General features: G+C 40.2%; 1 protein-coding gene across 6 annotated transcripts in view; it reads left to right on the top strand.

Moving 5' to 3' along the window:
- THSD4 (thrombospondin type 1 domain containing 4) overlaps positions 1 to 26461 on the top strand; it is a 304090-nt gene that overhangs the window by 94416 nt on the left and 183213 nt on the right. For 5 of the 6 annotated variants that reach the window (XM_051796399.1, XM_051796397.1, XM_051796396.1 and 2 more), the window contains one exon: positions 15619 to 15721. In XM_051796399.1, coding sequence (XP_051652359.1) covers positions 15619 to 15721 — 103 coding nt within the window. Of the gene's footprint in view, positions 1 to 12914; positions 15158 to 15618; positions 15722 to 26461 lie in introns of those variants that run through there. The other variant, XM_051796401.1, reaches the window with a different exon arrangement.

Here is a 26461-nt window from a genome sequence, read left to right on the forward strand (position 1 = left end):
AACTCATTTTACATGACTGACAGCTTGATTCATAAAAGTTAAACTTGTGAGGTTTGGTCGGGGAGACCCTCGGAAGTGCTTGTATTTGTTCAAGTGTTCCTGCAGGTCCTTGAACCTATTTTCTCGTTACACAAGTGGCTTCCCCTCTTCAGCACCTTTCCTACATGCTCCCCTCAGAACACACAGCTGCCTGTCACCTCCTTGGGCAGGAAACAGGCAGGAAACATCCCTGCTCTGCACACAAACAGGTCTAACTCAAACCATAAGCTACCTGCAGTAGAATGAGATTCTTCCAGTGCAGTCTGCACTCCTCCAAAATAGGGAGCTGATGAGTAAATCTTCCTTACTTCCCCCTGCATTAAAGGAAGGAGAATTATCTGGATGTGTGGTTGAAGTGGAATTCGAATGCGACCTTCTTTGCGTGGTTTGTCGCCAGAACAAAGGAAGCAACTCCAATGGAACATTTATTTACTGAGCACTTTCTGTAATTAATTGTCCCCAGCGCTGCCAAGTCAGCAGCTCTCTGTGAGTGCCTGAATGTGTGAGAATATATTTGTAAATTAACTCCAGGCTGCAGGTCACTTGGGCAGTGTACAGAAGGAAGCTTTCAAGGCTCTGGACATTCAAGACTGTTTGTTTTGCAGTGTATATTTGGTGATACACAGTACCCCTTTTAAAAGTCAGTTTTACCTGATTCATTTTATTTTTTTGTAAGGCATGCAGTGAATTGTGGCTTATTGGTAAATACAATAATTCTTAGTATGTCTCTGTCCTTACTATGTAGAGATCTTATTGCAGCCTTTCAGTACTTAAAGAGGGCTTATAAGATGGCAGGACTTTTTACCAAGGCCTGTAGTGTCAGGGCAAGAGGCAATCCTTTTAAATTAAGGGAAGGTGGGTTTAGAGTGGGCATAAGGAAGAAATCTTTCCATGATGAAGGTGGTGAGGCCCTGGCACAGGCTGACCAAATAAGCTGTGGATGCCCCATCCCTGGAAATACTCAAGGCCAGGCTGGATGGGGCTTTGATCAACCTGCTCTGGTGGAAGGTGTCCCTGCCCATGGCAGGGGGGTTGACATCAGGTCATCTTTAAAGGTCCCTTCCAAGCCAAACCATTCCAGGATTCTACATTGTCCTTGGTGGAGAGTTCGGGCCTGAAGGCCCTGTTTACTCTGACAGCTTGTTAACTCTCCTCTTCTGCAGTTCCCACTTTCCAAATTGCACCAAACAGCTGATGAGGTCCCACAGTAACCATGACCCCTTCAATACCCTGGTCAGAAAACCCATAAAATAAAATAAAATAGTATCTTCTTTGATGATTCACTTACAGCACAACAGAGTATGAAAACCAGGTAGGGAAATTCATATATGAGTTTCAGCATGAAGAGCAATGCAAAAAGGATGTAAAATCTGAGTTGTCTTCGAGGTATGTTTTTGACCAAATTTATATCTCAATTTATATAGTAATTTGCAAAAAAACCCCCAAGGTAAAATGTATGAAAGGCTAATTGTTGAGGGCTCACTGAGATATTTATGGATAAAATTTTGCTGAGCTTGTCCAGTTTATTTCCAGTTACTGGTTCATATGGATTAGTGTCATGTCTCCAGTTACATTGTGTTGTCTTTCTCAGTATTTTATGTGACATAACAAGAAGTAATTGTTTTGGAGAAGTGTCTAGAGAGGATCAGAAAACAATGATTACTTTTACTTTCTTGCCCTGACCCTTCAGCTGTGCATACTGTTATTCTGGTAGCATAGCTATGGAAAATCCAGCTTTTGGTTGTGAATAAGAGTCCTCTACTTGAATCTGTGTGTAGAGCACTTGAGAACAGCACCTGAACAGGGAATGCAAAGTATCTGAAAAGACAATTTTGGAAATGGAAAGAGGTTTTACAATTGAAGAGATGAAGTAAGAGGCTCAGGACCAATCCCCCACCCTATTGTGATGGGATAAATTAATATATTTAATTGCCCAAAGAACCTTAATGATGATGATGACGATACTACTTTTGACTGGTATGAGTTAAAACTTTGCCATTGAAAGGCTTTTTTTGGACACAGACCCCCAATTAAATGGAATTGAAAAGTCCTGCAGTAACATGTTGAGTTCATTAAAAAGTGATGTGCTTTTCTCTCTCCCCTGAGCACATAGGTAGGCATTGGCAGGCTCCCTTGGCACCTGGGATCTTGGGCCATTCACCAGCTCGCTGGTGCTTCAGTTTTTTCCAAAGTTTTCCACTCTATAGAAACTGAAACGTTTCCAAGGTTTCAAGTGTTAACAAAGGTAGGAATGGAAATGTTTAATTTTGTATGGAACAGCAAATGTAATTCCCAGACTAGTCTTTTCAGAAGTGATACAGGGTTCTGCAAGTGTGCACTCTTTATTGTAGTTGGGGTGCTCAGGTATTGAGGTAAAGACTAACAAAAGACAATGTATTTTTAAGTGAACTTTCTTTTTTAAAACTGAAAAGCTCCTTCTTATTTCCAAAGAGCTACTGTGTGGTTTATTTATTCTCATTTGAGATTTGTACAGAGTAGGTGTTTGACATAAGTGGCAAAGTGGGGTTATGATGACATATCTTTTCCTGAGGAAATTTAACTTTATGTGAGGAATTTTCCATGTGAACACTGTGGGACTGTGTGTAGGTCTGGTAGTCTGACATTCCGTGGGTGTATAGGAAACTTATTAAAAGCTTTCATTACTGTGGGGTTTACTGTCCTTTCTTTGACTATTTTGATATTTGCAGCAGGATTTTGTAAATATTAGTTCAGAATGCATTTCACCAGTACAGGCTTAACATACCAGGCACTGGCTCAGAGACACCTCTCTTAAAATGTAGTTTATCAATTGTCATTTGTGTACAAAGGATTCACATGGAGACATCTTTGATAGAACTCTTGAGCTGCAGCTGTTTCCTCTCTGTGTCCTTACTTTATGACAACCCCTTCAACAGCTGAGGACACTGTATTGCAAAATATTTGGCATGATGACGTTCTTATTAGAATTTAAGTAATTATGGGAAATTGTCTGCCTTAAATCATTAGGAAAAGTATGCTGGGGTAACTTTAGAAGCTCTCTCAAAGAGTTTTATTCCACAAGTGTGCTCTGTAGTTGTGCCAGTGACAGAGGTAGCTGTTTTACACAAATGAATTATTACTAGGTTGATTACTTACTAATCTAGTAAAATGTTTATAATAAGTCCAAAATCGCACACTTCAGAAAACCTTAATGTTTACAGGCTTGTGGTTTTTAATTGAAAATTGAGTTACTTCCTTCCCTGGATAAATCTGAGTTATTTTGAACTAGTTTAGTGTCTCGGAGTCTGAGAGTCATACCCTGTTGTGCCAAGAACTGTAAAAACACAGACCAAAGGGAAAGGTGCAGCCAATGTATACATGGCTACTGTTGTATTCTGTGTTGTCCAGGTCTGGGAGAAGTGACCTGTGGGATCTTTAATGTTCTTATGATCACTGTCAAAAATGTACAGGAACAATGGGATCTTTGACTTTCTTCAAAGACAATAAGATATAAATAAAGTATAGTGAAGCTTAGGATAGAATAAACACCTTAAGGCAAGAAAACAGGAATATTCCACTGGAAAACAAAGATTGAAAGTGTGTGTCAGTGATAAAAATCTACTAAATATGCAAGGGAATTATTAAACACAGTGAGGAAGTTAAATGTTCATTTTACACCTAGAGGAATTATAAGGCAAGAAAAGCCAACACTGCCATAATTTGTCAATGAAACCATCTTAACTCTCTGCCTTGTGTTGTGCAGAACCAACTTTTCTATGATTGACACATTCTGTGACGTGCTTTTAGTTTGCATTGTGGTCTGTAGTGAGTGGCATCAACTGCTTTCACCCATGTTTTGCATTCAAATGCTATAAAACAAGAACTGGGACTCACATCGTAAATTTGAAAAATCCATAGCAACATCTCTGCTGGCTGGTATTGTGTTCACTCCACAGACAGCAGCACTGCTCTTGAAACAGTGACCACACATCCCTTCACATTAAATATGACATAGATCTCCTTGATTTTTAATGTACAGGACTTCAGAAGGTATGTTAGGAGTAGAACTTCAGTGTTTTACGATCCTGCAGGAAGCACTGAGGTGCCTTTTTCTTCTGTGAGGTTGATTTGGAAGTTCTGAGCCTATTAAATGGGTCTCATGGTGAAGCTGGAGAAGTCTGTGTGCTGCCTGATGTGAATTTGTGTCCAAGAGTAGCTGAAGATTCAGACTTCACTTATGTGCAGTAGTAACATGACATAAAAATGTTAACAATTCGTCTAAGTGCCTCAAAATCAAATGCACTTCAGTTGACTAAAGCATTTGTTTCCTGACTTCTTGGTGAACTATGAATATGAGATTTCATGTGGCATCTGCAACTGTCTGAGAAGTTACCTGGCTAATTATGAGGGTTAATGAAATGCTTGTATGATGGAGGAAAGGAAAGAGGAAAAGATCCATAGTTATGCAATCACTTCATCAGTTATGAACAGCATCACTAGCACTTAAAATACTGTGGAATGATTTGGAAACTTCTTGGGATGCTTGTCAAAATGAAGCAGATTTTCACTCAGCAGTGAAACAGGGTGGTTTAGGTGCCTGGTTATTGTTCAGTTGTAATTTCTGTGCCCAGTTTTAAAGAGGAAACTAATCAATGAAAATTTGGACTGCAACCAGATGGCTGCATTCCTGGTGAATTTGTAGTTTTGTTTAATAGGGTATTGCAAATTTGAGTAGAAATCATTTATCAATATAGTCAAGTGTTGTGGGAGGAATTTTAAGGCGTTCCAGCTTGTCCTTGTTTCTTTTTGTCAATTCATAGTGACACAAGTCTTTGTCTGAAATTCCGGTGTGTAATTTCTCACCACTCCTTTAATTTGAACAAGAAATGTGCTTTTTATTCCTATGTCAGTTTAATTGCATCCAGGTTTTCAAAGCAGAGAAAGCTGCAGATGTTTAGAAACTTTGATGGGGGAAATCCTGTGATTAATTTGCAAATATTTTTTTAAATGTTGTTTTTAGGAACATTTGTTAAATATTCCCATTAATTACATGAATTACAGGTATAGAAAACACTGTCAGATGTCAACATCTGCTTTGGCACATGGAAAGAGTAATTTTTTCCAGGTATTTTTAGGACTGTAGTTCAGGTATTGCTGATAACAATGACCAAGGTTAAGGCATGTTTTCAAGCCAGATAGCAGGAAAAGAGCATAAATTCCATGAATACAGAAACTTGAAGTGAAAGTACTGCCAATACAATCCCAATCCTCTCTGGTACCGACCAAGGTGAACAGAGGAAGAAGGAAGTACAGAGAAGCTGCCAAAATTAATCTAAGGGTGCTGAAGAAGTGATCTGTTCTAGTGATCTGTTAGCAGTGCTGTTAGAGTTTTTAGTTTTGTGGTTTGGGTTTTTTTTTTTTTTTTTTCAGTTTTAGAATTTTTAAGCAGGGCTTGAAAGCAGCAAATGGCCAAAACTCGTGCAGAAAGTTAGGAAACATAAACACACGTCTAGCAAGCATGTGTTCCTTTGTGTAACCACAGCTGAGCAATGGCAGCCCAAACCCTCTCCCCCACAAGTGGTGAAGAAGGAAGCTGGCACTACATGCCCTGTGGTGCCCAGAGCGGTTAAATAAGACTTTTGCATAAGATACATTAAGATCTAACTGCCCACAGAGCAATGCAAAGCCCAGAAATAATTAAAACTGTGGTGAGACTAAAAAAAAAGAAATAAAATCAGTCTGTGGTGCTCTGTCTCACCTTTGCTTGTACTTCATCCAGTGTGCTGTGTGTTTGCCCAGGAATAACACCTTGGTGGGCAGCATATTGCACGTGTGGAGCCACGCAAGTGTAATTAATAAACCAGAGTTTTGTTCTAGTGATAGGTTGGTAAGGCTGTTTTTCTTCAAACCCTTGACTCGTGTTTGTGGAAAAACCAATCCTGCATTTTTTCTGTGTGTCACAGCAGTGTTAGGGAGGCAGTGGGTGATCTGTGGGGGGAGGAAGCCACGAAAACAACCCTTACTTTGATCTGCAAACTGGCTTTGGGTTTTGGCTTCAGCATTCAGTAACTTGCCAGTCAACAATGTCCTGCTTGCTTTTGCTGAATGTCTGTTTGCATCTTCATTTGTTAAAGGCAGCGAGGAATCCTGATTGTCCTGATGGCTGTTTTGAGACCTCAGCTTGGGTCACTTCCTGATGTCAATCTTTTTGATGATGTGAGGTTTTAGTTGGAGCAGAAAAGTGCCATTAAAAGGACAAAGTCAAACCTGCAGCCATTTAGAGCTTTCAGAACTGGAGTTTTGTCAACAATCATATGGTAACTCTTATGTTAAGAAAACTGTTTAATTATCTGATAATATATTATTTTACCCCAGGGTCCCTGCATAAATCAACAGCTTAGTTATGAGTGATACACTACTCAGTGTTATTCTCTTTTTTATTCAGCCCTTGGCTCCCTGCCTTAGAAATGCTCCTTGCAGAAGATGAGAAAAAAGTCTTCTCCAAAGACCAGTTGTTGATACTGTTACTGCAGTGTTTGCTTTAAAATTCACAAAGCTGCTGTGTGATAGCAAGATCTAATCTGTTGTCAGAAATGGAGCTGAGATGTGGAAGAATGATGTTTAAAAGAAGTGTTCCATAATTTAGTGCCACTTGTTGAGTAGTTTGGATTGGATTTTTCCCCCCTGTTCAGTACCATATTTATTACTTGACGATAGTCAAAGCAAAATTTACATTGGCCAAAATTTTAATTATGATTTGGCAGCTCATCTGCAAATCAGGTCCAGAGGTTTTCAGTCAGACCCCCAAAACAGAAAGTACATAGTTCACAAACTAGGAGAGGACTGGATTAAATAAATTGCCCCATAGGTGACATTTTTTACCTCATAGCTGGTAGAGTAGCTGGTTCCAGAAACTGTCTTTCATGTTCCTTATTCTCTATGTCCATTGTATACCTACTGGGTTTTATAGTGAATGAGACAGAGATTATGTAAATAACTCTTCTAATTAAATATTCCTGGCTCCTCCCCAGAGTAGGTCCACTCTGCACTCTGAATGAGTCATAGATCATATGGAAAAAATGGTATGTAATCATGTGAGAATGGACCTCACAGACAAAAAAAACCAAATTATATAGTAATTGCATGGACAGTCTGTTCTAACTTGAGATTAAACCTTCCTTTGAGGTCCTGTGACTTACTTTATAGCATTAAAACAAACAAAAAAAAGCTTTCTCTTGACTCCCAGTCCCAAGATTTATCTAAGTTTTTCCAGAGTGTTCCATGCATTTTAGGTACAGGCATTGGCTTTGTCCATGCTGCCTGAAACAGGCTCAAGTGGTTATAAAGAACAGTCTCTGCCCTCAAACAGACCTCAGGAGCACCTCCCAATAATTGCTGGAAAGCTTCTCAGCCTCTTTGAGCCTCAGACGTGGAACACACTTGTAAACAGATTGTTCCACCAGTTTTGCTGCAAAACTTTAACAAGATTTGACCAAAAGCGTACAAAGTATGTTATCAGCACTTTTTTCTAAGTCTTGTGGCCTGGCTATACTTAGGTAGATTTCCATATAAAAGGCACAGGATGCATTCTTGAAAAAAACCCAACAACACACTTTCCTGGCTGATGTCATTTCACTCATTAAAATAAAACAGGCACTTATATTTTGAAAAAAAAAATTATCAGAATATTGGAAGCATGGGAAAAAAATAAAACCCTTCTCCCCTTTGTTTTCCTTCAAACTCATTCTTGGATGAAATGCTTCAGTCAAAAAAAAATGAGACTAAGACAGATACCAGCAGTGGAAAGTTTTAGTCTGAGCAGTTAAAGTTGGAAAAACTCCCCAGTAAATGGACAGTGCTACCAGCTGCAGCTACACCAAAGCATTATAAAATAAGACAAATGTATCTGCTAGTTAGTTTAAGGTGCCTTTCTTTTTTTTTTTTTTTTTTTAAGTATATGACCTAGGGAGAAAGAATATGCTACAGGAACAGTGTAAGAGGGTGTTGTAGCAGAAACTCATTTTTGATGGAACCAAGAGCTCTAGAATCTGAATAATGCTGCAATTTCTGGTGCACTGGGTTCCTGCAAACTCATAGTAATTTTTAACCTGTGTTTACAGTGCTCTAATGATGTTCCACATTGTAGGGTGCTTTTTTTTTTTATAAAAAAGAACAAAATGAGTTCTCTCAACAGACTTACAGTTCCCCCTGGATGTAGCAACATCTGTACATTTGCCTGTACATTTCTGCCTCATATAACACTGCAGTGACATTTCAGTTGGCTGGTTATTACTTAGACTAGAGATCATTCTCTAAAAATATTGTGATTACTGCTGTAATAAGAATTTTTTATTAAAAAGTGGAATATCCTGGTAATACAAATCAGAACTTCCCTAAACTTTCAGTCCTGCTGGAACCATTCAGGTAGTCCCTCCTCCCACACAAAGGCCAGTCATTTAAGTGGAATGCTTGCAATTGAATTTCCATTGACATTGATGAAGCTTTCATATAGAAATCTGTTGGAGGATTATTTCTGCATGCTGGTGGAGCTGGTAAAATAAAAGAGTGAAGCAGTGAAACCTACGTGGCATAAAGCCTGCAGTCCAGAAAGAATAGGCAGCTCCAAGAACAATGTTTTTAAAAAATGTAATAAAATACTGCTGGACACCCTAGAGTAGGTGTTTTATCACGTTGGCATAATTTTCTGCAAACTATGAGGCCTAGATATATCAACTTTGCTTCAAGTCTGTAGACTTTGGTAAGGATGCATCAAACATGAGTTTGTCTCTGAATCTTCCAAAGCTGCTACTGGTGGTGCCTTCTGGAGGGGGTTTCAGAGGGGCTGATTTTTCTAATATAAAGGAGAATTACTATAATTATATTAAAACAACTGTCCTTAGTACACGAACCTCCCATTTTCTGAAGAGTGCTATTAAAACATGCTCTGTTTTGCAGATGTTTTTGAACAATGTAGGCAGATGAGACACTGAACCTTCCACGTTAAGGCTTTGTCAGACTTTGAGCCAGGCTGTGTCACATGGAAATAGCTTTCCATTGATTTCCCACTAAATGAGGCAATAGCGTGCAGCTTAAGCACCTTGAGCATTATGTAGTGTTGCTATAAATAGATATTTGAATGGATTCTTGTATTTGCTGGGGTTTTTTTATGCAGCATATTTATATAGAAAAGTGATCCCACTGCTGAGACTGAGAGCAGCTGTTGTACAAAGCAGTTATGATTTCTGCTGCAAATGCCAAGCTTTTGATGCTTGATTGGGATCATGTGAAGGATATTCTATGTGAACTCCTGTCTCGATACTGAAGTAGTTCTCCCCTCAGGGAACTGGGCACTAAAAGTAGTCTGGGAAAGTAAAACAGTAACTACATTTTAAAAAAACCCATCTTTGAAATGAGCTGATAGTCACCTGGTTTTGCTGGATCAAAAAGGACTAGAAACAGTCTTCAGTGCACAGGTGTGACTGGACGTGGCTCTGACTTTCACAGCATGCCCAGCCCTGACAGTGGAGCCAGAGGTACCTCGGGGACAGCACCCGGTGGGCAACTCTGCCAGGGACCATCTTTCTTCTTCCAAACACAAACTCATCGCTGGCTGAGTGGGATTTGGGTGGAAATACACTGATTTTGTGTTGTGCACACATCTAAGGTCTTCACCATCTGTGACAGGCAGCCTCTGGAGAGGAGTGGGGAAAGGCTGTAAGCCCAAGCCCATGTTTGTTCCTTGCTCCCATAGACTGAGATGGTGTTGAATCTCTCTCTGGTCAGTAAAGCACAGCACTGGTTTGTGGTGATTGTCATTCCTGAGCTTAATCTCCATTGCAGCAGAGCCTGGGTGTGAATTCCTGGCTTGAGGCGGTACCCAGAGTTCTGCAATACAGGTGCTCCTTCTTGTAAACTTGTGCAGATCCCCCTGCATCCACAGATGGGAATTCTCATTCCATGTCAAGCCACACATTTATAGTGTACTGTCTGTGGCTGTGGGCTGTAACCAGAGCTGGCTAGCACTATTTTTACTGCAGAGCTGTTCTTCACATGCATTTTAAAGTTTCTTGCATATTTTTGTTTTTCAGGAGCATCATTTCCCTTTGAATAAAAAAATCTGCCTGTGATATTTTGTGCCACAGATATTTCCCATACCTTATTTAATTTTATTTTGTTTTAGTTGGCAGACAGTTGTCTTCATGTTCTGTTACCATTTTAAAAATTGGAACTATTGGAGGAATAGTCTTCAGTAGTTAAAATGCATCAGTTGCTGTCTTTCAATACGTGTTCAGGTAGACAAAACTGGGTTGCCTTGGTTTGAAGCCCATACACTGCCCTTGGCAATGCAAAGAGAAACAACTTAGCAGATGAATTAATATTTGAAGGACCCCACATTCCACTTTTATACATGGGTATGGAACTTCTGTAGGTTTCAGGAGGAACAAGACACTGGCAGTTCAGAGAAGAAGGTCACTGCAGACAGACATGGTGGGTTGTTGTGCAAAGACCTGGAATTTGTAGAATATGCATATTGCAAGGACATGCTACTGCTAAGAGTGAGCTCTGAAAATGGAAGAGGAATCTGCAGATTACTATTTCAGAAACAAGAATTTTAATTATTTTTCTTTGGAGGTGTGTTTATCCTTTGGGATGTCGAAGGATTAATATGATCACATAGAAGCACTACAGAAATGAAAGCTGGAGTACAACTAACTTACTTGGACTTAATTTAACCTGTAGCATTGCACACATAGAGAATATTAATTATAAATTATGCCTGAGCCTGGAGAATCAAGAAGGAACATGGGCCCTTGGAAAAAGAGTTTGCCAGTTACTGTAGGTCATAAGAACAAAACGTTGCCAAAAATCTTAGTCAATGTTTTAATTGCCTGTAGAGGTGGTTTCAGGACCAAAAAGGCCTGTTTATACATTTCCAGCAGTGCTTTATCTCAGCCCAGCGCTGACACAGGTTTGCTGATGGCAGATGTGAGCCCACATCTGCTGGCAGACTGATAATTTTCTGGTGTTCTGCCAACACTTCTTTAATTAACCAAAGTGTCAAAGACTTGTTAGAAACCTATGCTTTTTGAATGTTTCCCAAAAGCTAAAAGGCAAGTAGGGTGGTTTCTTTGTTTTACAGTCTTAGCTGTACCAGCAGCTCTTTTTAAGAAAGCTCTAATGGCACATGATAAAGACAAGTACTGTGTGTTGCTGTCCCTCAGAATACTTTCATACCTGCATATTTCAGAAGAAATTGAGGCATAAATAAAGCTGCTGTTCCTGAAGTACAAGTCACTATCAACAGCAGGCTCAGTGCATTTCAAGAAATTTGGCCTGAGGTCCCAAAACACGAAGGGATACTTCTAAAATGCTCTGTGTTAAGCACTGCCTGGCTCATCACTGCAGTGCTGTGCTGCTGCTGCTGATTTCACATTCTGAAAGTTCAGGAGGAAAAGTTGGCTGAAAAATGCAGCAGGGGAAGCTCTGAAAGCACCTTTACCTTGTGTGAAAATGTCCAGCACTTTGAAGGTAGTTTGCTGAATGCAGTCCTACATGTTAAATTTACAGCATTGGTTTGTCCAAGCAGCACATTTTAAGTAGGAGAAATGTCATTTGAAATTATGGATTCTAGATGCTGTATCTAATTTTACAGAGCACAGCTGAAAGACCAATAATTAAAAAAACCCTCTCCCACCAGAGGGTATATATTTCTAGACAATCTGCCTCTACACAAAGGAATCTGAGATTTATCTTAGTAGATGCAAAGTATATTTTTTGCTGCTCTGGCCTCCACAAACATGGGTTAAAAAGGAGATTTTATTTCCTTTTTTACAAACATTCAAAGAGGTCATCCTGTTTTCTGTATCCCAACACCTACGAAAAACTTTAGATGACTCCATCTGTCATGATTGTTAGATGATTCCAGATGTGTCATTAACAAAACACTGAAGTAATTTGACTTTGTTTACCAAAAAATTGTTTTCAAGTCCCTACCAGGCAGCACAACCCAAATGCCCCCATGTCACTGAGAGGGAACCGAGGGGGAGTCACACAGCAAGTTAAATATTTTAGCGAACTTAATTCCAAAAGTCTCTGGGAAATTTTGGAAAGAGATCTGGGTTGTTTAAATCCCAGCCCTCTGGCTTAGCCACAGGAACATTCTTCATCTGCAAACATGCCAACGGGCCTGCTTTTTACAGCCAATTGCCCTGTGCTGGGCAGGGGCTCAGTGCCAGGCAGAGCCCAGCTGAGCCCAGCCCAGGTAGGACTGGATCCCACTGCAGCCCCTGGGGCTGTGGGTAAGCCTGGCTTTGTCCTCGGGCTGTGGGTAAGTCTGGCTTTGTCCTCGGGCTGTGGGTAAACCTGGCTTTGTCCTCAGGCTGTGGGTAAGCCTGGCTTTGTCCTCAGGCTGTGGGTAAACCTGGCTTTGTCCTCAGGCTGTGGGTAAGCCTGGCTTTGTCCTCAGGCTGTGGGTAAGCCCAGCTTTGTCCTCGGGCTGTGGGTAAGCCTGGCTTTGTCCTCGGGCTGTGGGTAAGCCTGGCTTTGTCCTCGGGCTGTGGGTAAGCCCGGCTTTGTCCTCAGTCACCTTCCAGTTCTCCCAGCCCTGAGTGTGAGCTGGGAAGCAAAGGATGAACTCTAGACATTGTAAACATGAGCTTTCTTTGGGGTTGCCATCTTCTCCCCACAGGTGCTCGCTGCTGTATTTTAGGAGTTTTATAATCAAGCTACATATGACAGAATTAGTAATTAAATAGAAGTGTAAAAACAGGTCGTGCTCTCAGGGAATAAATAAAAATGGGGCATCTGTGGACACCCCCCCCTCCCAGTGCAGCTTCACTTTTGATTGTACAGGGTCATGCTTTTTCCTTTTAGTGATTTTCTGCCTTAAAGATGTGCTAAAGAGGCAGAGAGGCCAAGAGAAAATGCCCAGCACTCTTAAGTCTTCTGAGAAAGGCTCAAGGGTTTCATTTTCGGGGGGGCTGAGCAGCAGGCAGCATAAAACTGTCATTTCATTCAGCTATGCATTAACAATTTAGGTGGGGTTAGTAAATGGTGCATAGATGTTAACTGCATGTAGAGTATAATATAACACTTAAAACCTTAGTGATTCATAAATTGGAGTAATTTTGGCTACTTGTACTTTGTAGTTAACTCTTTCACAAAATACTTTAGAAGACATCTGAAAATAAAAATTGTTATAATCTATATAAAGAATAAAGCAAAGCGTTTTTGCAGACCAGGTCACTCTCTCAAATTTTGACTCAAAATTTTATATTGTAATTAAACCTTGATGAATGAAATAGGGAAGGGCAACTGAGTTGGGACTCCTAAAGTAGCAGGGGTGTTACTGAGTTAGCCTTTTCTTCTGATTTTGGCTTCATCCACACAATGTTGAGTGTATTTGTCAGTCCTTTGTTCTCCTTTAAAGCAATGGGGCCTCTGTCCTTTGGGCAACTGTCAGTAAGTTTAAAAGCAGAAATTGTAGCTATATGAAAATGATCTTAGAAGGGATGGGTGTCACTATTTGTTGGCAACAGCCATGAATATTTTGATATTTTTATTCATACATTGCCTGCAGTTGGTATGAGCAGAGCGTACAGGAAATGGTTGATGAGCCAGAAATACTGGTACACAAGGGCACGAGCTCAAGGGTCAGAAAAGGAAAAACAAGAAACAACTAAACTTCACAATAGGCTGGTAGCAAACGTGTGCCAGAAAAAAGGGAAAAGCGTTCCAAATAGAAACCCTTCAGGCTGGGTTCTTGGCTGGTGCAAGCTGATGTTTGTTCTGCTGTGATTTAGTGTAGTGACCTTAATTTATGCCAGCTCAGGTTCTGTCCCTTCCCCTTTAGGATATGTGCAATAATGGGGTTCCATGAAAAGTGTGAGTTTCCTCGCCGTGGTTGGTGGTTGTGGCTGAATTACTGTGCTGCAATGCTGTGCCACACATGGAAGGATCTGGATTTCAGTTGTGGGAATAAAGCTTTGCTTTCTGCTTTTGGCACTAGAAAGACTTTTGGTCACACCCTTCCAATGTGGTGGCTCATGGTCCTATTTTCAAGGAGGGCTTTTTGTTTGGTTGGTTTTGTTTGTTTTGTTTTGTTTTTTATTAGAGGGTTTGTTGAGGAAAGCACTATTTGCATGTACTGGAGATCTCAGAAGGGTGGGCGAACAAAGCACAGATGGCTGCTTGGCCAGAAACTGTGTTTATTCCAGAAGATTTGTTACCATGATTCTAATAGAAGATAAAGTAGTCCCTGAACCTTCCCCCAAGGCATGTCTTTGGTACAGTTTATAGCCCACTTGAAAACCTTTGACTCTGACGTCTCTTTGATCCACTTACAAGCATCTTCTTACAGAGATGGTGGATACAAAGCAAGAACTCCTCCGGGACCTCTGCTCTGCTGGCTTTCCCTGCAAAGACAACCCATCTTTCCCACTGTACAAATATAGAAGAACTGACTTGCAGTTGCATCAAGAGCTGTTCTTACAAATTCTCTTGCCCTGCAAAAACAGTTATTTAGCCATGCTGCTTTCATAGAATATCAGCTCCAGCTTTCCCTTGAAATCTCTGTCATATAGAAAAAAATTCTGCTGTTCTAGCCCAGTTCTTCATGGGATTTCTGCTGTTCTTGAATAGTGTTTTTAGTAGTCATTGATTATCTAAAGGATACCCAAAAAATGCATCTGTGCCCAAAGCTTGCCTATTTCTCCAAACATAGAAATTGTTCTAATTCACCCCCTGCCTTTTCTAGAAGTCTTTCTCCCCTTTGTGTGTGCCCACACACAGAGAAGGCTTCTGCTGTAACTGCAGTAATGCGAGGACACAGGCAGAACAAAGTAATTAAGTATTTTAACTATTTAACTTGTATTTACTTTTGTAATCTGCTTCAAATGTAAACAAGGCTGGTGTGCCAAAGGCTTGCATTGCAGGTGACCTCATAAAGGATGTTCCTTCCATCTGGAGAACTTGCCCTGCCTCAATACCTGTGTGTGCACACACGTGTGCTTATGTATAAGAAGCTCTTCCTGCTCTTCAGGTGCAAGAACTCTGAAGTTAGGACTTGAAGGCACAAGTTAAAATGCAGAGTCATGTAATGACTGTGATACCAGCATGTGGAAATACAAGAGGAAAAGTGGTAATATGGTGTTGAAGCACAGGATGAGAATGAGAAGCTGGTGTGGCCAGTTAAGGAAGCTCGTATGTTAAGTGTTTCAACTCTGTTGAATCTGAGCCCAGAAAATGAATGATGAAAAATATGAGGTTGTTATGGAAAGGAAATAATTCTGATCTAATTTATTGACTTTATCTTGAAGTGTTGTCTTGTTGCCGAGGAAAATGACATCTCAATTAAAGCCTTATTTTTTTTTTATAGAACTGTTGCTCCATTTACTCCACAAATTCATTTTCTTCTACAGGCACTTTTGATACTGTTACTTAAAAGCACACTGTTTTAAAGACAAGGAGTCTCCTGATGTTTCTATCATTCACCTGGCTTAGAATTTTGCAATGCCTTCATTAAGCTTCTGAAGTTATTTAATAAGAAGGCAATAATAACTTTGCTGTTGATTATAATGTGACTTTTTTTTATCTAAACAGATGTGTCCTGAAAGCAGCAGAAATATTAGAGAGGTGCAATGTGCATCATACAATAACAAGCCATTTATGGGTCGATTTTATGAATGGGAACCTTTTGCAGAAGGTAAGGGAAGACAACTTGGTTTTGCATTATTATACAGATTGTGTTTTGGAAAGCCAAATGTGATTTTTACTCAATGGAAGCCACGAGGATTTGAGTCTTGCTCATTTTCCTCTATTTGTCTGCTACATTTATTCATGGGCAGACAATTAGGTAATCTCACATCAATATTTCTTATCTTTTACAGGAATGAAGGCATGTAAGTCCTACTTTGGCTAGTATACCATCAGCTCAGTATAGTGGTTCAGCACCAGCTACTACACTGTTAACTATCTTCTTTTTTCTCTATTTACTTGTGATGACAAAGGCTCAGTATGGCTCCATTTCAGTAAATAGAGGGGTTTTCTTTATACCAGTTCAGCACCTGACTTGTGGTGCTTACACATTCATATTAGGACTCTGGCTGTTGAATTTGTATTTTCTAATGATATGGTTGAAGCTGGGATGGTGACTGTGTGAAGGATACCTGTGCTCTGGACTTCCCCAGCTGCATGTTGGACTGACTGTCTTGGAACACAAAGCAGCAGCAGCTCTAGTAGTGCTCTGCCACCCCTCTAGAGTCCTAATCCTTGGATGATAAAGTCTCAGTAAGAGAATATGGTTTGTGTAATACTTATTTATTTTGTTTGTCTCTTTGTACACAAGAGCTGAGCCCACTGCCTCAGATGAGGCAAATCATTAATTATTCAAATATGCTTCTGGATTCTGAGGAATTTAGTTTGTCTTTCTGTTTTAAATTACATTTTTAAAAGTTGTTTTTCACAAAACTCCAAAGACCAAAAAGGATTTATGCTCAGACAAACACATCCACTGGCTGAGCTGTCTTCGTGGTTCTGAAGCCCTTCTGGTCCATGTGTCTCCTCCCAGTGGAGGCACAGTCTACCTTGAAAATTTGAAAATACAGGATCTAGGCCCATCTACTTATTCTTGCTACATTTCAGAAGGCAAAGTGTAAGGAAGGTTATTACCTGTATTTTTTAAGTGTCTCTTAAATACAGCTTTTACTGTCTTCTGTGTAAGTAGCTACGTGTAATACAATGCACACAATGAAGCAGGAGTAATGCCATAACTTGCAATGTCTTACAGTCAGTTTGCAGGGATTTCTCTTTGCTGGAGGATGTCATTACTGCTCTGTGTATGTTTTACCTTCCTTCAGTCCTCAACTCATCATGATGAGTCCCTTTCCAAACTTTAAGAGGGATGCGAAGTAAGAGACTTGGAAAAGGAATGGAGGGGTTCTGCATGGTTCTCATATTTTCATTCCTCTTCTCTTCTTCCTGATAGGTTTGGAAGGAGAAAAGGGTGATTGTTAGTGGTGATTTTTTGCAGGTAATAAACTGAGGTCAGGTCTATCCTGCAGTCTAGAGCCTATACTAAGTTTTGAAGTGAAAGCAGTGGGAAATACATCTGTGCAGGGCTGCAGTTGGGGGCAGTTGTGCTGCTGTCACTGAATTGCTTCTGGGGACTGAGAGGACCCCTTGCTGGACTGCATTCTGTGGCTTCTGTCCTTTGCCTCATTACACAGAGGCAAAATGCCTGTTTTGCATCAATAAAGACCCTTCCAAAGATGTGCTGAAGGAAGTATTAGAAGTCATTGTTCATTTATTTTTCAGGGGACTCAAGAAATGTTGCAAATATGTGAAGTTCCTTTTTCCTCTACTCAGAAATGGACATTTGTGTGGGTGCTCAGCACACTGGCATGCTCTCTGTAGTTCCTTTAGATGAACAGCTTCGATCCACAGTTGCTGTTACCTATTTTTACATAGTCAGTGCAGATTAAGGTAGATTGGTATCTAACTCCTGGCTGATCTGATAATGTTTGTCTCTAATGTAGCTGTGCCTCAGTCCTCATTTTATCTGTTGCTGGTGTAGTGAACTCTTGCAGAGCTACACCCCTTTACCTCCAATTGGGAACATCAGTATATATTTACTGGTTTTTTAGTTAAAGTCATGTTTGGCTTTGTGAAGTTGCCCAAAAGGACGTTTCAGAGCTGTACAACTCTGGCACTTTGTACCATACATTTAGGCACAAAAAAGAGTTTGGTACCCCAGCAAGGATATGGCTGAAGGCATTGTTCTGCAGACACCATGACTTCTATGAGGTGGCCCCAAAGACTTGTGATGTATTAGCTTTGGTGCATCCCTTTTCAAGCTGCTGTTGACAGGACAGAGCCAATGCTGAGCCATCTCAGCCCACCTCCATCTCCTTGCTTCCTACACAGCAGCTTAGACTCACTCTGTCTTGTGCCAGGAAAGATGAATCAGGGGATCTAAAACATGCCATGATCATTTCATTTTCCCTCCCCTGCACAGCACGGCTTGCTCTTAATGTTTATATTGGATCAATAAAGGCAGCTAAACTGTAATTTACAACCCTGTCCTGATGGTGAGTTGTGTAATTATTGTTATTTTTTAAAAATGCACATATTTTTATTTCTCCCTTGTTCAGATTGGTGCAGCTGCATTTCTAACCCGTTTTATCTGCTGCTGCTCCAACACAAACTTTTGTCTTTATTAAAAAAGTCATACTAAAGGGACTATAAACTCTGTGAACTTAGAGTATTTAATGAAAAAACCCTAGTTTGTGTTGGAGAACCAATAGTATATGATAACTCTAAGGGCAGGATTTGAGAGGAAGGGTCCAGCTGTGACAGAGGGCAAACATCACAGTGACATAACCATAAACCTGTAAGGAAGTTTAAATCTACTGAACTAATAACTGATAATTGAACTCTTTAATTTGAACTCTTAAGTTCATCTAACTTTCTTTTTTAATTGTGATGAAAAATCCACAACCTTTTGATGGTTGGATGAAAAGAATCTGTTGAAAGGAGAAAACCTTTTGGATAGTTGGAAAGGGTAACTTGGAGGGGATCTGACCACAGGAGCCTCTCATAGTGAAGAATGACTGCATTTGTTGAGAGAGGGGAGACAACTGCAGATTTTTTTTGTCAGAAATTCTGTATAAGGTTAAAGATGAAATAAAGTCCTTTCCAGGGGAATCTCTGTCTCATATTTCATTTTCAGGAGGATACCTGGATAATCTTAAGCATCCAGAATACATTGTCAAATACAGTATTTTTAAATCCACAACTGCAAAAAATCCTGGTTGACTCTTGCATTGAGTTCTGTTTGAAAATGTCCTCCTGTTTTGTGCAGCAGTCCCAGCCCTGGGTTTGTGTTCCAGCAGTTGAGTGTCCCCTGTGCAGGCACAGGTCCCTGTGCAGGGAGGGCACCACAGCTCTGCTCTCTGCAGGGACAGGGGCCTTTCCCAGCCTGTGCTGCTCTGTGCAGGGGGGACCAGCCAGGGCAGCTGCTTTGCCCCCTTCCCTCACAGTTAAAGGAATGCAAACTTTTCATGGAAATGATTTTATTTGGTTTTGTTTTATTTTTCCTCCATTTTGTTATTCTAGAGCAAAATTTTAATGGGAAGTTTTCTAAAATGTGGACTCGACCAAGCATTTCCTCCAAGTGATGTTTTTGTTTGCTTTTTGTTGTAAATCAGCTCTAGTTTCAGTGCTCTCCTTTCAGGTGAATGCACTTGTTTGCAGGGCAGGACACTTATTTACTGACACTGTAGTGACTGAGGGAATCCTGGCTGTTCCCAGTGTGTGTGATTTCAGGTGGGCAGCTGTGACTTGTGTAGAAGCTCACTGGACATTTGCTGTAAAAGGAATAAGGAGTGGGGACGTGGCTCAAGGATCATCAGAGTGGTGTCTGTACAGATGATTTAGTTCCACTTGGTTAAGATGTCTTTGGCTTAAAATCCCCTACGTAGCCAGATGAGTTTCTAGGAACAGAGCCATGCTCAGATCGTGAGAGCTGTTTGAAGAGCTTGTTACTTTCAGATGGTTGCTGGAAGCTGCAGGGCCGTGCAGGGGGTGTGGAGAGGCCCCAGCTCCTGCTGTCAGCCGGGGCTGGCGCGAGGGCAGTGCCTTCACCTGGCCAGGGGTCGGGGTCAGGGTCAGCCAGCACAGGTGAGCTCTGGCGCTGAGGAGGATCCCTGGAAGGCCTGGCAGAGTTTGGTTCCTTCTAACTGCCAGGTATGGCTTCCTCTTATGACTTCTCTGTGTTTTTCTGTTTATTGCTGAGAGACAGAAGTCATATGGAGCCCATACACCACATGGCTCTTTGGAGCAGTGTTCCAGTCAGGCTGAGTTTCAACTGGGATAAGAATTCCTGTAGCTGAAAGCAGCAGCAGCGTATATAGAATGGCACTAATGTCACTGCTGTATTTTCTGTGGGAGGAAAATTTGTCCCCAGAGTTGTTGTTGCCAAACCCAGCTCTTGATGGGCACAATAACGAGCGATTCAAAATCAGCTGTGGGGGAAGATGCTGACAGGCACCAGGTGTCAGCACCAAGCCTTGTGGCAGGCTGGGTGGGCCATTTCAGCTGTTTTCTCTTGGAATCTGTCAGAATCCAAACTCTGAATGAAAGGGAGGATATTTGGTCTGCATGGTTTTCACACTGGACTTCATGGTACTCTTCCTCTAAGATGACTTTCATGTCAGTGCTCCAACCTGAAACCTGTGTTGTGTTCAGAGGAGAACTCACTGTACAGGTAGATGCTGTAAAATCATTTATTGTATTATTTTGTTTTAAAATACCTTCTAATAACTTCTAGCTATAGATGTCTGCCAGCTACAGCTGTGATAAATATAAGCTGTGAAAAAAACGAAATTTATCACTTCCACAGGTGTCTAGCAAATAGTGCTACTTCAATACTTTGTGTCAGGTAAGAAGCATTTATGAGTTACACTGAACTGGTCCTGGTGAAGACTAATGCAGAGCTGCTACATTTATTGATTTGTGGTTTTTCTTGCTGGATTTTGTAACAACAGATTTCACTGATTTTGAATGACAAAATAGCTTCTCCTAACAGATCAAAATATAGTGGCCCAACTTAAGACGTTAAAGTGCTAAGAAACTTCTTCAGTCTGCTGGCAATCGATGACATTGAAGGCACTTAATGAGCTCTGATTAATATGATTTAAGTGATTAACGGAAGACAAGCCTAATTGATCTGTTAAAAATCTTGATCAGGTGCTGAGAGGTTCAAGTAGCATTAAGTACCCAGGAGTCAGAGGGATTGGCTTCAGAGAGGAGTTGCAGGGAGTGCAGTGACCAGGACAAGGCAGACCCTGCCTGTGGGCACAGGGCAGTTGTGCTCGTGTGTCAGGTTTGGGAGGTTGTGGCTCATTTGCTGAGCTTTGTGCAGACAGGGGTGTATGGGCTTGTGAGGAAAACCATTTATTCAGTTCTGAAGTCTCATCACCAAGATGTTTTGTGGAGTATTTTCCATTCAGCAGTGGATCAGCAGAAACCATCCACCAGAAGCAGCAAACCTCAGGACATCCCTTCTGGAGGTGTTCGTGAGTGTGTTAAATGAGTATGAAAATTCTGACAAGTAACACTTCTGTTGTCTTTTCAGATTTTTAGGTGTTGCTTCTAAATTTTCTGTTATTACATGGGACAGTATATAGCTACCAAATATGCACAAATAATTTGGCAGTAAGTTTTGGGGCCAGAGAGGAATGTGGCCTGTTGGCTGTTGTGTAATGTTGCAAGTAAATGACTATTTTGGGCCAAGCCTGAATGTATTATGTTTGCTTTCAGTGGTTTAGTGTGTTTTTTCTTCTTCTGTTACAATTGTGAGTTATGTGTATAAACAAATTACAGATATATGTTGTTTATATGCAAGTTATTAGTGCAAGTATTCATTCAGTCTCCATTGTTGGATTTCATTGCATGTTGATAGAAAACCATTCTAGAAACGTTGTGAAGTTTGATATATACACAGAAACATAATTTTCATGTCTGGTTAAGTGAAGTGGAACTTCAGTTTAGAGTAATTAGTAATTCTTGCATAGGATTAGTCAGGTGTATCCTGAATGCCTGTGATTTCTTGGATAGAGGAATGCAGTCCTTGAGAACCAAAGGTGACATAATCCCAGTTTATTAATGCTTGGCCATTCCCTGTGGCTCAGGACATGCTGTGCTGGACTAGATTCTCTTAGTTTTGTGTGCAATACTTTAACAAACTAATGTTTTCGCTCAAGGGACAAGAAGTCATCTTACTGTTTTATTTATACTTTCTCAAGTAACTTACTTGTAGTTAGTGACCATCCAGATATCCATGTATACCATGACCATGTATGTATATATACACAGACACTGTGAATATATACACAGCATCTCTAGAAATAATCCAGCTGTGTTGCAGCTCACCCAGCTGCAAGGTATTATCTTCCACGAGGCAGCTGCTTGAAGTCTTCATTTCTCATTGCAGTAGATCATACTTCCCTGCTTCTCTTTTGCCTCCACCTGTTAGAAATCTTCTTGGTTGCTTTTATTCCCTTTTGTGGCTGGTTGTTCTTGAAGAGTGTCCCTTAATTGCATGCACTCTATTTTTGGTGTCATTTTTTGGTTGTTTTTCCTGTTTTATGTGAAATGCTGGAGGCAGATCCATCAAAGGGGCAACAGACACTTTTGGGAAATTTGAAATGTAATGAGTAGATCATGTTTGTTGATTAGCTACAACTCAAATACTGCACACTTCACTAAGATAGATATAAAACATCCTGAAGCATATACCTGAAATTACTGACAAGAGCTTAGGAAGTACAGGCATACCATTCCTCTTGAATTCTGATGGAATATGAGCTCTGATTTCCTTTAGGCTCACTGGCAATCTTATCCAAGGCAGTGAGGTATCCATTTTTCACACATTAGTGAAAATCCTATTTAATTTTTAACTGAAACATTTTTGAAGTGTTGCTGACTTATGAGATTAGAATTTATTCAAATGCAGTAGAACAAGAAGTTCACTTCTACTTTGTCCCTCTTCCCTCTTTATTTATTCCTGCTTTTTGAATGGACCACAAGAGAAAGCAGATGGAAGTTTGCAAAGCTCTAAAAGTATGGCTGTGCTAAAGTATCTGAGGCATTTCTTTGACTTCATCTATAAATATGTTTCCTGAACATCTGTTGTGTTGAGCTTGACCTGGAAATTGTAAATATCCTGTGTATTACTCACATATGTAACTACTTCTATAGCAAACTTTAATAAAAAAAATGCTTAGATATTTATATGTATGGAAACCTAGTGCTTCCACATGGCAACTTACCTTTTACAGTTACTCTTTCTGTATAATTTTATTAATATACATATTTTTATTTGTATTTGTAGCAAGGTTAGTGGTATTAGATCCTGGCTTTTACCTGTGATTCTGTGGTTGGTTACAATTCAAATAATAATGTATGTGTGTTTTTAACTGTCCTATTTTAGACAGGGACTGTACTCTGATGGCTGAAAGGAGCCATTTCACTGTATTAGATCACATACTCCACATGTAATGTTTCTAATTCATTGTGCATGCCTTAATTTCCTTACTTTCTCCTTGCTGTTTGGAGGGGAGATGGGCTAAGAGTGCAAGAGCAGGAATTTGTGGGTGTTTATAAGTGGACACCTGGATGAGCCTCAAGAACTGGAAATCGTTGTCAGTGCCTTTAGGAAAATGGGAAATGACATCCAACAAACCTTATAATTCAGCAGTGAATTCAGGACACTCCAAAGTGCAGTGGAAGTTAAACCATCTGAACAGAATGTATGTTTTTAGACAGGAAAGTGAGAGAAAGAAGGAGCTGACAAGCCATATCTGTCCTAATCTTAGAGGGCTTAGATAAGTTTTAGCTTTGCTGGAGGAGAGACTGTCTCCTGTGTCCAGGTGCCACTTGTTTACTGTGGTGGTTTAGAGTATCTGACCTGTCTGGTTACAGTCACTGTGAGCTGGGTGAACAGCTCAGGAAGAATTATGCCCTCATTTCAAACCACACTTACTGGTTCTTTTGGGGAGCAGAAAGTTAAGAACGGATGTTGTGGCTTGCAGGCTCAGATGTAGAAACAAAATTGTATCCAGACTGTGTGGAAATGAAGATTCTTAGGCTAGAACAGAATGTAGAGGAAGATTTGGTGTTTGCAAGGCAAGTGTGGAAGTGACTGGTATAGTTCCTTTTAAACCTACTTTGATAAAATGTGTCTGTTTTACCTGCTAGTGTCCCTTGAAACAAGATGCAGACCCAATATTCAGAAATGAATTTAAAAGAACCCCACACCATCCTATAAAATGGAATAAATGGAATATTTTGATCCACAAAACCCAACCTACTGGTATTAAGTACTTAGTAGCTTTATCACAGCTTTCTCACTGTCTGATTTAGCTGTCAAACAAAAGTCTTTAATAAGCAGGGCTACATGAGCCAACAGTATCTGACTTCATGTAATTGGTAACAGTCCACATATATATATATTTTTTTTTCCTTGCACATCTTCATTTTGCCCAGTGGCTGTGCAGAGCAGTGTGAAACTTGCTGCATGTGAACAACTGAGGACTTGGATCTCTTTGATTTGGGGATCAGATTGGGTTGTGTAAAGGTGGGATGGGAATACCTTAGAAGCAGAGTCCTACTAGGGACCAGAGGGTTATGGATGTGATTAATCAGGAGTGAAAATTAGCTGAGAGGAAGGTTGCTTTAAAGTAATGTGTTCTAGGAATTTAACCAGCCCAGGCAATTTCAGGGGTTGATCTCCATCTTTTCTGTGTCCTCTGTTTTGGATCTTATGCCAAGCAGAACTTTCTCAGGGGCAAATCCTCTGCTATGTACACATAAGAAATAAAGATAGTGCTGGTCTTCTTTTCCATCAGTTCTATCCAGGGTTATGTGGTGATCTGTAATCCTGCCCACCTGTAGGATTATAATCTTTTGGAATCTCCATTTCAGTTTGTAGCATCCACTCCTTTTGTGTGTTGGGTTTGTCAAGATAAGGGAAAGAACAGGGGGACAAATTATGATCTTGACTGTCTTATCAAAAGGGAGCTTTTCAGTGCTGTTGCACTGGCATGGTTACTGTGTACAAGTGCACATGTAGAATTAAGTGCTTGGGATGCTTTAATCATTTTTAGCTGATACTGTTGTACATGGGAGAAGTCCTCCACTAAGCTTGAGACACAAAATTTCACTCCAAAAATTTACCTTTGCAGTTGGATCAAAATGTTTACTTCTGTTGACTTCTTTATAGCAAAACACCAGTGTGAGGAGGGCATCCTGTCATTGTTCCTTGCTTGTCACCAAGGCTGGGTAATCATTTCAACGTGTCATCCATTAACTTTGGGGAGTATTGAACAAACAGGGCAGCAATTAAGTCAAAGATTATCAACATGTGTTCCATTTTTCTTGTTAAATGCATGAAATATTTATTCAACAAATTTCTTGTACAGTTTGCAATTTTAAAAATCAAGTATGTATTCTTGACTTTAAATACTTTCCTCTGGGCAGTGTGGGTTGTTTAACCTAGAAGGCAAAATGGAAAAAAATGCCTGGTGAATATTCTTTTCATGTTTAAAAAAAAAGTGAACAACTGAACCATGGGGAGGAAATACAGTGAGTTTGGGAAGGAAAGTAGAAAAGGGGCTCCCTTTCTACTAAAAAATACTTATCAAAAGCTACCTTAGATTTTTAAAATTACTATCTTGCCTCAGTTTATGTGTGGAAACAGTTTTCGTTGATTCAGTTATGCATTTCAAAAGGTTTTAAATAGTTTCCTAGTATTTTCCATGTGTTTGATTTCAGAAAAGCTTTCCCATTTATCTGTTCCAGCCAAGAGCAATTGTCCTAATGTGGTGCTGCACGTGTAGCAGGCTGCAGAGCTCCCAGGCAGGTTGCTGCTGAAGTTAAAGAAAGGCAACATAACTTTTTATAGATCCTAATGGTATAAGAATTGCTCAGGTTAGCATGAGTTTTTCCCATTCACTTCAGTGGCTTTTGGATGAGGTAATTTAGAAGAAAATTCCACATATAACTAAAAAAGTGAACTGAGCTGATGTCTGATCCTTCAGAACTTTGTTGCAGGCTGATAATATCCAGATTTCTTTGTGTTCAGAGAACTGGTGTGTACATAATTCTGTGGAGGTGCAGGAATTCACTAGAAATTTTCACAGTTTCTTTGAGAAATGAGTAGTTCAGAGGCCACCTGTAGCCTCTGCTCTGTCCAAAAGGAGCTGTTACCGAGTCTGGGCACGGTTCTGTTGGGTAAATGTCCAAGCAGGGACACATAAATGTGGAATTCAGACTTCTCTTTCATTCTGGGAAGAGTGACAAATACACAAAAAAGGAGTTGAGGACCATCTCAGAGACCAAAGTACTTTCCTTCTTCACCCCTTCCCAAAATATCTGTCTTTAGTTTTGCTGTATGTGTTCCTGAGCAATTAAAATTGTGACTATAAATGAAACATGGATGCTACTGTTGAACCTTTTAAGTATTAATAGTTGTCCTAAAAAGTCAAAGTAGTTGTGTATTCCTAGTTCAAAAGCCCTCCAAATACAGAAGTAACTCTTGGAGAAATGAACCATAAAAGAGGTCCTAGTAAATACAGACTCTTTCCCATCTACCTCAAAACACTGGCTTCTTATGAGTATTTTATTATATTGAAAAAATTACATGTTAAGATACTTCTCATTTATGCTTTGTTCATTTTGAGCCTGTTTCAGTCTCAGCTGATACAATAGAAAAGAGAACAGTAACTTCAGAGGGAGTCAGCTGTGAATCTGAACATTTATGTTCACAGTTTCCATTGGTGTACTCAAACATTACTTATGCACACACTCAGTAGAAGAACTTGCACTTTCTGGAATATTTAGGTGCAGAATTTTATTTTCTCAATGTGATTCCAATGGCATTAAG

Source organism: Manacus candei, unplaced genomic scaffold (assembly GCF_025592945.1).
Source record: "Manacus candei isolate 608988 ecotype Guabito, Panama unplaced genomic scaffold, ASM2559294v1 h1tg000046l, whole genome shotgun sequence".
NCBI classification, from domain to species: Eukaryota; Metazoa; Chordata; class Aves; order Passeriformes; family Pipridae; genus Manacus; species Manacus candei.